The sequence below is a fragment of the Lissotriton helveticus genome, chromosome 2_1, assembly GCF_964261635.1.
Source record: "Lissotriton helveticus chromosome 2_1, aLisHel1.1, whole genome shotgun sequence".
In the NCBI taxonomy this organism is placed as follows: domain Eukaryota; kingdom Metazoa; phylum Chordata; class Amphibia; order Caudata; family Salamandridae; genus Lissotriton; species Lissotriton helveticus.
In genome coordinates, this window is record NC_136059.1 from 736,528,376 (window position 1) to 736,544,051 (window position 15,676).

Genomic DNA, 15,676 nt, shown 5'->3' on the forward strand with positions numbered 1-15,676 from the left:
TGGACCTGGCTTCTTGATCTTCCACCCTAGCGCGCAGGGTTTCCACCGTCTTCTCCAATCCCCCGCATTTCTTCGATGTAGTTTTATGCTCGTCCTCCACTTTGGAAATCCTCTGTTCCGCCTCAACAATCCGCTCGTCGTGTTTCTCTATCTTGGCCGCCATGTTGTCCACTCTTTGCACCACGCTGTCGAGTTTGCCATTCATTTCCTGCAGGCTCTGATGGATTGCTCTGAGAACCGACTCCATGCCTGACCCCTCTGCCACGTCTCCTTCGCCTTCTACTTCTGGGGTGGGTACCGTAGTTTTCTGCTGCTTTTTCGATTCAAATGGGAGCCTGGTTTGTTGTTTCTCCGGCTTCCCCATGGCCCAGTGCGACAGAGGTGAGGTAAGTGCGGTCGTCTTCGGGCTACCTGCTGGTGACGCGCCGGCTGCTAGTGTAGCTTGGGCAGCCGGTTGCTTGGTTCCCCACCTTGGGGTACGCCTATTCATCAGCCTCAACAGCCGCTGGGAGCGTCGTTATTTGTGCAGCAGGTCTGGCGGCCGCCTGGCGTAAGATCTCATGCATGTGTGGCGATACTAGCGCTGTATAATGCCCATTTCCTGGCTTTCGTTGGTCTAGAATCGTAGTTGTGGGCCATCACAGGTGTGCATTACTTGTCCATGTGGCATTGGGATAGGGTCCGCGCGCCGCCGTGCACTAGGCTCTAGATACCGCTTTTCTCGAGCGCACAGCGTTGCAGGCGTGCATAAATGGGGGTCGCGGGATAGTTGCCGCTGTCGTGGTTGTTACCGCAAGTCACACTCACTGTGCGTCACTCTCCAAGCTGTTTTTTCGCTACCTCTTGCGGTCAGTGACTCTGTCTCTCCTATTCCGTGGGCGGCCGTTGCTGCCTTTCAGGTGCGTTCCAGCGCCTCCGCCATCTTGCCTCAGCTGGAACGCACAGTGAAAGTCACCGTTACCCACTACTCGGACCGACCGTCTTCGCTCTGCAGCCGCACTTCGTACCTGGTGTCACCAGTCCGCTCATCCACCGTCATTCGGCCGCCACAGCCGCCGCAACTCCGCACTCAGCGCTAATGTTGACGGGCGCCAGGCGCGGCCATTTTGTGCCGTCTCGGTAGTCCTCCGACTCCGCGCCGATTTCTTGCCGTTTCGCCAGTGGTCAGTCACCTAAGGGCCATATCTGTGTCTGCCACACATTCCGATGCCGAATGCTGTCTGTTTCGCATCTGTAGCGGCGGGCTAAAGGGGTGATAGGGCGTCCGCAGTCGCGTCCATCCGGCGGAGCTGTCACATCAGCCAGCCATCCCGCAGTGCGCCCTCTAGCGCCCTCACCACCCCCTTTTCTGAATCATTTTGTCCACCATAAGCGTGGAAGGGTATACTCAGATGTGAGTCCCTTGCTCATTGCACCATCAGGATTCAAGCAAGCCGGGCCGACGACGCCTGAAATGGCAGAAACCGGTACCCGGAAGCTTGTTTCCTTCCCAGTACAAGAATTGGCTTGGTAGTTTGGTTTGCCCTGTTCCCATCATGCACTGGGACAGGAACAGACTAATTTGCATATAGCCAAGTTCTGAGCTGGGATGGTGCAGTGAGCTAAAAAACGGTGATGGATCAAGCCCTGATCTTTGGACTGGGTAAGAGTGGTCTGCTTAATTCAGGCACTCTGTTCATCACTACCCCCTTTTCTGAATCATTTTGTCCACCATAAGCGTGGAAGGGTATACTCAGATGTGAGTCCCTTGCTCACTGCTCCATCAGGATTCAAGCAAGCCGGGCCGACGATGCCTGGAATGGCAGAAACCGGTCCCCGGAAGCTTGTCTCCTTTCTGGTGAAGAATTGGCTTGGTAGTTTGGTCTGCCCTGTTCCCATGATGCACTGGCCCAGGGACAGACTAATTTGCATATAGCCAGGTTCTGAGCTGGGATGGGGCAGTGAGCTAAATAACGGTGATGGATCAAGCCCTGATCTTTGGACTGGGTAAGAGTGGTCTGCTTAATTCAGACACTCTGTTCATCACCACCCCCTTTTCTGAATCATTTTGTCCACCATAAGCGTGGAAGGGTATACTCAGACATGAGTCCCTTGCTCACTGCTCCATCAGGATTCAAGCAAGCCGGGCCGACGACGCCTGGAATGGCAGAAACCGGTCCCCGGAAGCTTGTCTCCTTTCTGGTGAAGAATTGGCTTGGTAGTTTGGTCTGCCCTGTTACCATGATGCACTGGGCCAGGGACAGACTAATTTGCATATAGCCAGGTTCTCAGCTGGGATGGGGCAGTGAGCTAAATAACGGTGATGGATCAAGCCCTGATCTTTGGACTGGGTAAGAGTGGTCTGCTTAATTCAGACACTCTGTTCATCACCACCCCCTTTTCTGAATAATAAACTCATCCCGTCAGTTTATAAAACTTTGATGAAGTTCTTAGGTCGACTTAAAGGACACCGCCATCAGCGGCTTATAACTAAAGTGAGCTGAACTGGCTGCCTAAGTAAAACCTGTTTGCCTTGCTATGAAAATAATGTATTGTGTCAATAGTCCCTAACTCGAAGACAGTATATTTCATAAATAGGGGAATCTATGAAAGATTTTAGCACAGATAAATTAAGCTTCATGCCTTTTGTTTCAGTTGCTGAATTCCTCTCAAATGGAGGTTCACAAAATATGTCCCCCAATGGCAGCTTCATGACATCACTGAAAAGTAAGTGTTGACTTTCCTGGATTCCTTCCCTGTCGAGGCTTATTGGGCTGAAGCAGACTGGAAAGCCATTCTATAGCATCATCTTGACCAAGAAGGCCGTATTGATTTAATCTGTAAGTGGTGCCTAAGGCCAGTAATTGTTATTGAAGGAATCCTATCTTAAAATCTGTGAGACTCCCCTTCATACGTGTAAATCTTCCACTTGATTCAGGTTTAACTCCGATATGGCCCTGACTCGAAAGAGGTGTCAGTCTCTGCATATTCTGGATTCAGTTTTAAAAAATATTTCTAAGGTATGGAATAGATATACCATTCTTAACTCCACATGCTTGTACTTTGACGATATATGCATCTATGAGGTATGTAGGTGTGGAGAAAATAAGAGTAGTCAATCTGTACTTCTCTATTTACATTACATTTCATAATATCGCAGTACTTCTTAATCTCAGCACAATACTATGGCAGGACTCTGCTGTGTCCCTTGATATTATGACATGCAACAAATAATTACAGTACTGAGTTGCGTATGTTTATCCCTGGCAGTCTAAATCCATGTAGCACATATGTGTCTCTCATAAGTACAAATGCTATATTTAATATTTTTCTGATAGAGACTTATAACTACAGATTCCTCACTTTGTGAATTTCCTTAATTAGACTGAGTCTGGAGGGTTTCATAGCGGCTTCCCTACTTGCCACTCTGACTAATGGTGTTGGTCGCAGCGCCGAAGGTGGCATCGTATGTTGTGCCATATCTGGAGTCAGTGGAGTTCTAGTTGAGGCAGAGCGGTGCAGTTGCCATCAGGAACAAATCTCCCGATTGTGACCCCACTGGAGGCTGTTGTGGATCTGTGCAGCCGGAAGGTGCTACAGACGGACCCGTAGGAGTTCCAAAAATTTTAGCCACGGCTAGTTTAAGCTAATGGAGCTTTTGTGGCATTGCCAAGGGCTTTGGTTGGCATTGGCGCACTGCATCAATATCAGTGTCTTAATTGTTTCTGAAATTAGGTAAGGATTCCACGGCCTGGAGGTATCTGTGCATCACACTACTCCTAATGGGGGGGAGTGGTATGATGAAGGAGAGCCGTGTTTGGATGTTTTGTGTTTTTTGGACTTCTTTGACTTACTGGGCTTCTCAATTTCAATGATGATCAGTTGCGAGATCGGCCTCTGGAGCCAGTGCCAATCCTCGACTTCGACCAACACCGGACATAGAGCTTGGCTTTGCAGTAGTGGATGGCCTTTCAGTTCATCAGTGTGCAACCATCACACAATGTAGAGTCGTGTTTAGAGCTGAGATGGCAGACATTGCGGCTATCTGTCACCAACTTCTAGTGATTTTTTAAAACATATTTCTATTGGCATTTAAAAGGTTATCAGGACAATTTGCAATACAAATACATTCAGTCAAGTGATATATATCATCAGTTATAGCTGATGACATTGTTAGCGATATGTAAAGCTGATCGGTATGCAACGTGTCAACAATGATAGTTGGAGCTGTGTAAATGCCGTAAAGAACAGGGATATAATAACTGGGGAGAGGTTCATGGAGTTACTGGGTATAGGTATCAGATGTGGTGTCTGGGTGTCGTCAGTCTCACAAATTAATGCAGCAATACACTATAGAATTGTGGGGAGGATTGCATGCAAGCCAGTTACAGAGTCCGACCGCCTATTGTGATGTAGTGCGCGGTGCGGCTGGCAGCATCGCAAATGTGTCGTCGGGGGAGGTCTAATGTTTGTGGTTGTGGTTTGCGCAGGTGGTCACCAACTTCTAGTGATGACAGTCTTTGCACGGTTTGAACCATGTAGTTTTAGGTGAGGACATGTCCCTTGCACAATGAAAAGCTATGTAGGCAAGAAGTTCTGTCAAGCTGACAGGATTCGAGTGTGCTCCAAATCTGTCTGCTTCTGAAGGTGCAGAAAGAAAGAAACTGACTTCAACGTGTAGAGGTGGCACGATCTAGTGGTCCTGATGTCATATCTCAGGCGGGACAGACCCAACACGAAGCCGTACAATGCAACCCACCGCCGTTCTAGGAAGCAACTATGAAAATCTCCCTGATTCATTTATGTGCCTGGGGTAATTTGCAGTGTCTGGGGTTAGATAGAGTCTCTACCAGCGAAGGGGATACCGAATGTCAGTAACATATTTATCTACCCCTGCTTAAATTGTGGGAGAGGTGTTAGCTTCAGTGGAAAACTACAGTTAGGGTATATAGGCCTGGCTGAAAAATGTCCGAAGACCTAGGGTTATTTATGCAATTCCTTTACTTTTTTGTCCTCTCTCATTCTTTTGTGTGCCAGTGTCTTTGTATTTTATATTTTTTTGCTCAGAATTGCAGTACAGTAGACTACATTAAATATAAATTTGAGGAAAAAAGCTACACGAGTAAGTTGATTTACCTTTATAAGCTGATGGAATGCCAAAGAAAAACAGAGGGCAAAATATATTTTTATTATTTCATCTTTCAGTTACTAGGTAATTGGAACAGATGCATTAACTTATTTACCTGTTTTTGTCATGTTAGCTCTGTAGCTATGCGGCCCAGATGCATGCTGATTGTAGGTTTGATTCCCAGCATGTCCGTAAAGGCTTTCATCCTTCAGGAGCTAATAAAGCAAGTATCATTAATTTGAGAAATAATCACGTTTTCAAGTATATGGTGGTAATTCAGTTTGTGGTGTGTGAAATAAATAGTTATTATTTTGTGAATTGTTTTGCAATGTTGTAGTTAGTGCCTTTAGAAATGTATCCTTCTGTGTGATTGTGGACAGGAATACGGTGTTGACCTTTATGCTCTACCATCAAAGAGCAGTTTGGATTTTAGGTGACCCGAGATTAAAAAAAAGTGCACAAACTGTACTGCATCATGACTAAGGTTGTGAACATAGTACTGCTGAACCTAGATGTATTAGCCTATTATCTCTTTACTCAAAAAATTATGAATCACCATGCTTACACTATTCCATATTCATTTTAAAGGCAAACAGGACCATTCTTGGTGCAAGTCCATACTGTTGACAAAACTGTTTAGACAGGTGTGTGTGTGCAATCCGTGCTAAAAGCTGTGGGGTATTACATTATTTTTGACTTGATATACCTATTCTTTCTCACCATTGAGTTTGAAATTGTCCTGTTGAAGTACACTGTGTGACAGTGAGTGTGTAAATGTGTAAATTAATGCTAATTTGAAGTCTTAAATAAGGTAGATCTTCTTTGGTTTCTTTTGTGATTACCTTACCAACATTCTCATTTGTAATCCTGTTAACAGATATGGACCATTTTCACTAAACACATGTATCAAGATATTAAAAAAAGTCCATGAGTAGTTTTGTTTGTTTTTCAGGAGATTATGCTGGATTCCCCGGATGTGGTTTGCTAAGACTGCATAGTACCTATAGACATGATCTCAAAATCTATGCTTCTGATGAGGGTCGAGTTCAAATGACGGCTGCCGCTTTCGCAAAGGTACTACTTGTTTGAGTTTTCAGTTCAATGTATTGTTCAATATTGTGCCAGTAAGGTAACCACATAAACATACAACAAATAATTAACTTTAAAAAGGTTCATAAAAGATTATGAGCTATTATGTTGCCTTAAACCTTAATTTCACATTATCACTCTTCCATCAAATTAAGTCAGATGTACGAACTTTTCTTTTTATAATTATATAGTTGGGAGCATCACGTATTTCATACTCTTCTTCTTTCTAGTCCTAAAACAATATCATTAATCATTAGGTCAGTTATCAAAATCTGAAAAAGCAGAGGAGAAAGTGCATTGTGCCTTAATCACTATTTCCAATTGTCCTTAAAAACTATGAAAACAAAAAGTGTCAGAAAGTGCAAGTAACCTAATATCTCTTAATTGTAACTTTAAAAAATCCTTAGTTCTTATACTTCAGCCAGCAATCTAACTGCTAAAACAAATGTGAGATACGGTACAACAATTCCACCACAGATACCACCCCTATAAAAAAAAGAGGTGTATTGAATTGCGATATACTCACAGCCTTAAAAAACACATACTAACTAAAAATAGTCAGTGTGTCAGCGTTCTCATTGTCAATAAATGTAATATTAATCTGGGGGAAAGTGCTGTATGCCTGGCTTGCCAGAATCCTTAACAATAAGTATTTCCAACACTCTTTCCTAGTCCTGGTTAAGCGTAACAATTTCAAGATATTTACCCAATGTCTAGCATACATAAATACCATCACATTTCAAAATTGATGTCATCAGCTCTTTTAAGTGCTGAATATTAGATGCACAAAATCTTGGCAAAAGCATTTTCTTTCTCTTTCTACCAATAGCGACCCAAAAGACAGACAATAAGATGAGCCAATGTCATTTCACAGTCATTTCAAAGGGGACAATTGATGGTATTTACACTCACAATTCCGTTATCCTTCTTACTCGTTCTCCATTTTAGAAAAGCGGGCACTTGACCAAGTCTCAGCTTCAACATCCATTTTCTTATTTGCCTTGCCTTTATATCTTTGAAAAAAAGGTTGTAAGTGGCCTCTATAAATTGTGGACAGTAAGTGAGCTAGTTGTGCTCTTTCTTGGCAGTTCTTTAGATCCATTTTTATGGATTTTCTTTTAAGCAGCTAGTTGTCCATGTTTTTCGTACGAAAAAACTGAACTATCACCAAAGTTGACAAGTTGTTCAGAGTCAATTCCTATCGTTATAAGTGCAAATACGCTGACCAAGAATCGTACAAAACATACTGAAGTTGGCTTTTAATCAAGTGCCCTAAATGAGCCTTCCTCCTCTTTCTTCAGGCTAAACCAATAATTTGGGACCCTGGTAAACCCCAGCTCGTGCCTCAGTGCCCTGAGATCTCTAACTTTTGGATTTCCCAAACATGTTTTTCTTACCTTCGTTTCGATAATTTGAACTAGAAGTACATTTTTCTCTATAAAAATTTCACTGCCATAGAGCAATAGGCTGGTGATATTTTGATTACACGTTTCCCTTAAAACTTAGTGACTTGTGACCCATGCTCGAGTCTAACCTCTGCAAGGAACCTGCAATGGCATTGGCTATTATCTCCTGTTCCACGATATGAGATGTGAAATTGAGATTAGTTTTAAATTGAAAGCCAAGGTAGCTAGACTCTTTAACGTTCTCCACTGGCCTGCTATTTAGCCACCGCTTCGTCCAACTTTTCTGGCTTTGTCTTTTGGAAAACACCATTGCTTTAGACTTGGAAACATTTATAAACACGTTGTTTCTCCTGCAGTAGAAAGCAAAGTCTAATTGCCTCTGGAGACCCATGGGTGTGTGATCCATTATATCTATGTCATATGCATAAAAAATTGAGGATATAGGCTCACCAACCAATTTTGGTGGAAAAGCTTGAGGCCAAAAAAAAAAAGCTAGGATCATCTGCTATATTATTTGAAAACAGTAATGGAGCTAATATACACCCCTGTAAATCATGTGGTGTATGTATTTCTACTCAACAGTGTGCCATTACTTACTGATTTTACTTAAATCCATGAATCTTTATGGAGTTGGGAAAAATGAATAGTATTGAATGCTGAAGATACGACTGTATATGACACAGAGAGAGGCTAATTTTGTTTTCAAAGAGTACTAGTCTACAATTCATTTGAAGGCAAAACAGCCATCAATAGTTGAATTACCTCTTCCGAACCAGACTTGTACCTTGGGAAGGACAGCCTCGTTATCAACCCTGTCTTCTAATACTTTTAAGAGCTGTTTAGGATGTATTTTACTAGGTATAGTAGTAGTAAAAGTTTATTTGCACAATTAATTAAAATCATTGCAATATACACATTCAAAATTGACTGTTGTAAAAAAGGAGTATTCAAGTCTTTTAAAAGGTCAGTAAATATCACAAAGAGAGGATAGCTCAAACTTGGTCAGAAGGTAAGATCAAAGAGGTAATTTCTGTCATAAACTTTACAAAGCGTGTAGCCATCTGAGGTGAGTCCCCCCTCATACAAACGTCTAGTGCTTCTTGACATGACCTGATACCAAGGTGAAGCCAGATTGGTCTCAACCAGAAAATTCTTTGGGCTCGTAGGCGATGACAGATACAGATACACAAAATATGGGTGAGATTTTCCTCTTCTTGTTTGCAAAATCGGCATTGGGTAGTGGCTTCTTTCTTGTATCCTTGGCCAAACTTATATGCCTTCAGTGGGATTAAACCGAAACAGAATCTCATTAGTTTGAATTTTATATGTGCTTTCATAGAAGATGCAAGATAGGGCAGTAAAGTTTTCGAGGCATATAGCTTGGAGGCCCAGGAACCATGGGAGAGCTGGAGTACCTGTTGCGCGTCAAGGTCATTTGATAAGATTTTTGCTTGTTTGTTTAGAAGCTTCGATTTCGCCTCGATGGACAAGGAGGTTGACCATATGTCCGTTGCTTCGAGAGAAGTAAGACCAAATGTTAGGTATTTATTCCATGGGGTTTCGGGATTACTAAGCACTAACCATATACAGCTCTTTAAAGTAGGGGAGCTAGCTTGTTTCGCCTTTAGGCAGTAGGTGATATACCTTGCGCTCATAATCCATCGCATGGAAGATAAAGAAAATTCTTTCAGAATTTGGGCGTGGGAGGTCGAGTTGGGCAGTCGAAAGACCCTGCGGTAACATGATGATTGCGCTCTATCTAGCCAATTATTCATTTTATCTTTCAAAATTATTGCTCCAAAGGAGATTGTTGGGAGAAATTTTGCGGTGATCAATTTCATCAGTGGGACTAAGTCCTGAGAGTGCAGGGCGATCTTAGTTCTTATGAAAACCCCCTGCCTGCATCTCAATTGTATGGACAGAGGAACGCCCTTTATGATCGATCCAGACGCCCAGATACTTATATGCGATGACAGTCTCCAGTGGTTTCCCCTCAATAAACCACACAGGCTTTTTTATTTTCATGGAAGATATTGCCATTGCTTTTGTTTTAGTAACATTTATCTCAAGCATATTAGTGCTACAGTACTGGGCGAGGGAGTCAAAGAGTCTTTGGAGGCCCACCTGGGTTTGGTCTAAGAGAATGGTGTCATCTGCATATTGCAGGGATTGAATTTTTCTTCGTTAGATTCTAGGTGGAAAAGCTCTGGAGCGGGACAACCATTCTGGGAGGTCCGCGAGGTATAAGTTAAAGAGTAATGGTGCAAGGGTGCACCCTTGTTTTAAACCTCTGCTGGTGTGGATTTTGTTAGAAGTGGACCATCTCGATGTTACTCTTATTTTAACCCAGGTGTCTGTGTGTAGGGCTATTAGTGCATTCAATAGCGACCGTGGGATGCCCCATCTTGTCAATTTTTCCCACAATTTAGATCGACTCACACTATCAAATGCTTTGCGAAAGTCGATAAATCCTAGATACAACGATTTGCCTTTCGATGCTAGTGTGGTTTCCATCAGGTGGGCCATACAAATCAAATTGTCTTCAATATGGCTACCTCTTTGGAATCCCGTCTGGGTGAAAGGAATTAGGTTGTTTTTTTCAGCCCATTTTGTAAGTTCCTTTAAAAGGACGCTAGCATATGCCTTCCCGTCCACATCAAGTAAGGCTATCATTCTGTAATTGTCAGGATTGGAGCGCGAGCCCTTTTTATGGAAAGGCACAAGGAGTGTACCTTGCCAAGAGGCTGCAATAGGGCCACCCAGTATTGCGGCCTCGTAGAGAGGGGTCAGTATCGTGGCCCATTTCTGGGCGGAGGCTTTAAATACTTCAGTAGGGATTCCATTAGGTCCAGGGGCACCTCCTGGCGCATTTTCTTTATTATTCCTGCGATGTCGTCTGTTGTTAACTTGATGGAGGAAATTGTTTCGTCCTGGGGGGTTAATTGGTCGGGCAAGGCCGAGCTACTGCTGTTGCTATTCGAGGCATGCGGTGCTGCATAAAGTTTTTGAACATATGTCTCCCAATCAGCTGGAGAGATGTTGGTTGCTGTGGGAGGTTTATTAGCTTTGGTGGCCTTGTTCACCCAGTTCCAAAATTTTCTTTGGTTCTTAGTTTTTATGATCTCAAAGGCTGTCGCCCAGTGGTGCTCTTCTTCCAGTTTCTTTAGGACGAAGCAAGCCTTCCTGTATTCCTTTCTAGCAGCTGATTTGACACTCTTCAGTGATTTGTATTCACTTTCGTTGTTCGCGTTGGTACGTTGCAACTTATTTAATCTGCTTTTAGTGGAGATTATAAGTTGTTTTTGTTCTAGCAGAGAAGTCGAAGCCGGAAGGTCCTTCGGAAGGCTATTTGTTGGTTTTAATGCTAATTTATCTCTGAAGTTGTACCTTGGGAAGGACAGCCTCGTTATCAACCCTGTCTTCTAATACTTTTAAGAGATGTTTAGGATGTATTTTACTAGGTATATCGAAGAGTATTATCATGCTATAATTCTGTGGTAGTATTTGTGAGTCCTTTCTAGGTCATGGCTAGACAGAGCATGCCCGTCTCATAGAGACTGTTGTATACAGTATGTTTGATTTAGCCCACCCATAGACTTCCCATTTGCTGGCTGCATCGTCGCTCTCATATTCTTTCTCCCCATTTGTCCATGTCATCTAGAGAGCCTGGTTTAATTACTACTATCCATCCACTGCTCCCATCTTAGAAACTGTTTTAAGAGCTACTTTTTTCTTTGTTTTTGAGTACTTCACATGAGAGCTTGTGTTTTAACTCGCTCCTTTTCTGTATACAGGCCTGTAAATCTTGTTCTTATCTTGTCACATTTGCGGGTGCATTCATAGACCAAGGTCAAGAGGGGGGCTAGAGAGCCCAGCTGCAAGATTACTGCCCAACTGTGAGGATCTGCCAGCCGGCGCCACTAATCCGACTTTTATCTGTGGATATTGTGAGCATCGTGACACTTAATACACCCAGGTGCACTCCGGACACTTTGCTGTACCGGGATACTGGTATGTCTTAAGTTTTGGATTGGTAGGGGGTTTCCTTTTGCAGCCTCTGATTACTGAGAAGCGTAGCATTGTTGACGACTCAGGGCTGGCCTTCAGGTCCTGATTATTAATGAGATCCTAGGCCGTTGACTGGCAGCCGCGCTGAGTCTGTGCCATCCCCGAATGCGGCTGCATTGGTAGTAGGAGTGTTCAGTTCGAGGAGGGGGAGGCCCTATCGAGACTGCAGAGCTGCTGGGCTGCACGCTGCTTTGATTGGTGTGGGCCGCCCCAGGCCTAGCCTGCCATCCTGTGAGTGAACTGCCCGCTTCCCCCCCTCCTTACCGCAAAGTGCCGCCGACCCTGACCCTTTTATACAATGGGGTGAGTGCTGGGGCCCAGGGTTGCTGAACAGTCCCACATGGTGGCAGAGTTGCCTGAATGCCAGAGAATTCCTGGGATTGTGGGCGACTGGAGGTGGCTGCTTGTCTGCTTTGGGATATATGGCAGCGCGGCACGGACAGATAGCGCTCCCGGCCTAAATACGAGGGACGTAGGGGCAACCCTGTCATCCTTTATATCAGGCGGCTACAGGGCTGAGCTGGTAAGCTACCCCTGCGATGAGAAGCCTGACTGCAGTGCAATCTGTGAAGAGTTTGTGGTGTGAAGAGAGAGGCCCTGCTTGGCCCCCTTTATTCTGACTACTCGAGTAACTGAACTATAGAAGTGCAGGCCTATGACACCTACCTTTTTTGGACATCGCAGGCAATTTTGAGACTCCTTTCCACCTCCTGTTTAGAGCTCTGTCTATCTTCTGCATCTGAGCTGGTGACATTGGGTTCCGTATTGACTTACGGCCAGAAAAGTGCACTGGACTGTCAGAAACACCACTGTGAGGAGCTTTTGTCTGTTCGTCCCCAGGGATCCAGGGTGAGGCAGGGCTGTATGTCTGGATAAGTGCTGACGGAAGCACATTATAATGGCTCTGCTCAAGGATACTGGTGAATAATAGTTGGGCACGGTCGCGAGTATAGGTCTGCTCGTGCCCCCTCCTATGCATGTTGGTTGGAGAGTGCACTGACACCTAGAAGCAGGATGCAACGGACATTTGCTGGGTCAGGGCAGATACCGCGCACAGTGATTTGCTGTGTGGAAGATAGGGAAAACAGACACAAAGCAAGCCAAATTGCCCGTTGAAAACCGATGCCAAGCTTGCACGATGGAGACCCCCAATGATAACTCCCTGCCGGGACAGAGTGGCGAGCATTTCCAGACACCAGAACTAGATGTCAAGAGCATGTTTCTGTATTTGAAACAGTATCTCACCACAGTTGTCCCGAAAATGGACGTATTAACAGACAGATTTGATTGCTTCAAGGAAAACGTCGACAAGCATGAGGAGCGGATCGATAAACTTGAACGTCATATCTCTGATGTAGAGGACAGCAAGCACTCTGTAGACCGAGAAAAGCTATTGTGAATGGAGCAGGTCCTGGAGGTGATACGCAAGATACGCACTATAAATGAAGACCTAGAGGCGCTTGAGAAGAAACAACCTCCACATTTTAGGGGTGCCCGAGTCGACTGCCATTGGCAGAATGGAGGACTGCGTCCAGGGCAGCCTGCTTTGGCAATGCGTACTCCGCCATGTTCTTTGTTGAGTGAGCCCATAGATCCTTAGTTACTGGCCTTCACTGGGGACACCTGCTCGACCTTGACCTATAATAGCTGGCTATTGAATACCAGGTACTGTGGCATGGCCCTACACTTAGCAAGATGCGGCTGCATCAATACCAGGGGAAAAAAATTCAGTTATCCAGATTTTAGAATGGCAGTGCAGCCCGCCAGAAGAGACTTTTTGCCAATTAGGCGCACCCGCCAGTGAACTAACGATGAATATTCCCTGGTGTACCCTACTAAACATTGGTTACTACATTAAGGTAAAACACACTTCTTTGCTGACCTCATGTCTGCGGACAAGTTTGTCAAGTCTATCCCACCAAGAAAGGGGGACTTCTCTCCGACCTCCCTGTGGGACAGGCTCAGAACACCTTAGCGACAATGATTAGTTCGACACTGTCACAACTTGGAGAAGCCTGCCACCGATCTGGGAGTGGGTCCTAACCGGGTCAATCGATCCGCTCTATAGAATGTGGGGCCTGTTGTCCGCCTGCATGTATGAACTAGAGACACCTGTATAAAAAGGATTTGATGTGTGTGCCATACCAAGGGCTTATGTGTATAATATGATTAGTTAAGTAGTGGGCACCCTTGTTATGTTTCCTTCTTTTGTGTATGTAATGACCAAGAGATAGATCTTCAGAAGCCTTACCCTCCACCATGCTGACTCCATTAAGACGGAGAGGATCCGAAATTTGTGCATGTCCATGCAGTTACACCACATAGTGCGGAGATGGAGTGCATCTGAGCACATAGCCAACTCTAATACCAATGTACTTGCATGGTGCACCCGATTCACCATAACACTTTAACAATGGTATCTCCTGCCACCCTCGTTCACTGAGATTCGAGTTCGCCAGACCACTAGCTCTCCCCAGGGATGAGTCCCCAGCAACTTCTGCAAATTGACTGTTGAATGTTAGGTGCTTTCAGGGAATTTGGCCTGATTGGGGGGCTGAAGTAGGAGGTGGGGAAAATGTTGGTTGGTTACTGTTTACTGCAGCCCTCTGGCTGTTCTCACTCTTCGCTAATCTTCAGTCCGCACATGAATACAATTTGCATGACCTGGTGACAGGTACAGACGTGCATGTGTACCCGGCGAGTGATGGCTAGGTGGCCTAACCCCTCACCACACATGCACTCTGTTAGGGTCCTGACTTGGAATGTCTGTAGCCTTAATGATCACCGCAGGGCGTAACATGGCCTTGCATACTTACAGCCACATTCGAAAGATATCTGCCTATTGCAGGAGTTTTATCTCACTAAGAGCACACTGGTTAGGCTGCTGGCGGGTTTGGTGGGTGAAAAACACGTGGCATCTTACTCTAACTACTCTCGAGGTGTGGATACTTGTTCATAAAGACCTACCCTGCCACACTTGACAAGTGATATGGGTCCCACAGGTACAGTATGTGTTGCTTGCTGGTGTGCTGCAGGACCACCCAGTCAAGCTGATAGCAGTGAATGAGCCAAATGTTGCTGACCCTCTGTTTTTTTGCAGAAGTGTGACAAATCACCAGTTCCTTGGGGCTATACTATGGGGTGGAGATGTCAATGGTGTTTTAGACCCTGAGGCCGACATAGAGAGTGATCCCTGGTGCCCACACCCGCGAGCAGCTGCCAGTTGCTCATGAGCATTGATGTATTTCAACTGACTGACTTATGGTGTTCTGGACACCCAAATGTTGCTGAGGACACATGTGCTACAGCAGCACACACCGCGTGGTCCTACGTTGATTATTGGCTAGCATTGCACGTTGTTGACGCATGGACCATGGGTGTATCTTACTTGCCTCGGACACTGTCCGATCATGCCCCGGTCCTGCTGGACCAAGTGTTTAGAGAGGAAATCAGAACCGCGATAGCAGAGCATTTTGACCATAATGATCAACTGGAGCTGGTGCGCTCCACCTTTTTGGAGGCCTTCAAGGTTGTAATTAGAGGCACGTGAATTGCAAAACAAGCTGGTGTGCTACAGGGGCTGCGAGCTGGCAAGCTTAGAGCAGGAGATTAGGGAGTTAGAGATCCTGTATTTTTCACATTGTAGTGTGGCAGTACTAGCATCCATCGGGTGCAAATTGACAGAATATGAGGAGGCTGCACAGAGAGAAACCCACTAGTTGGGATAGGAGACCCGTGCACAGAAATATGGAGAGGGCGACAGAGCGGGCAAGACATTAGCCCATATGTTGTGAAAACTCTGGGCTAGGGATTATATAATTGAACTCGACGATGAGCATCTCTTTGTCTACACCGGTACTGAGGGGGTACAGGAAGCAATGATTGATTTTTTTTCTCCTCCTTATATCGGACGCAGCAAACTGCCCCTCCCCATTGACGGAGTGCTGAAACTTTTTAACCGCTCACCCCCAGTCAAGAGATCTGGGTTGGCATAGTGAGCAAAAGA

At 45.0% G+C, this 15,676-nt stretch overlaps 1 protein-coding gene across 5 annotated transcripts in view; it reads left to right on the plus strand.

The window, feature by feature from the left end:
* Positions 1-15,676, plus strand: part of PPIP5K2 (diphosphoinositol pentakisphosphate kinase 2) — a 1,596,028-nt gene that overhangs the window by 652,215 nt on the left and 928,137 nt on the right. For 4 of the 5 annotated variants that reach the window (XM_078675453.1, XM_078675448.1, XM_078675449.1 and 1 more), the window contains exon 16: positions 6,060-6,181. In XM_078675453.1, the coding sequence (XP_078531579.1) occupies positions 6,060-6,181 (122 nt within the window). The remainder of the gene's footprint in view (positions 1-6,059; positions 6,182-15,676) is intronic. The other variant, XM_078675452.1, reaches the window with a different exon arrangement.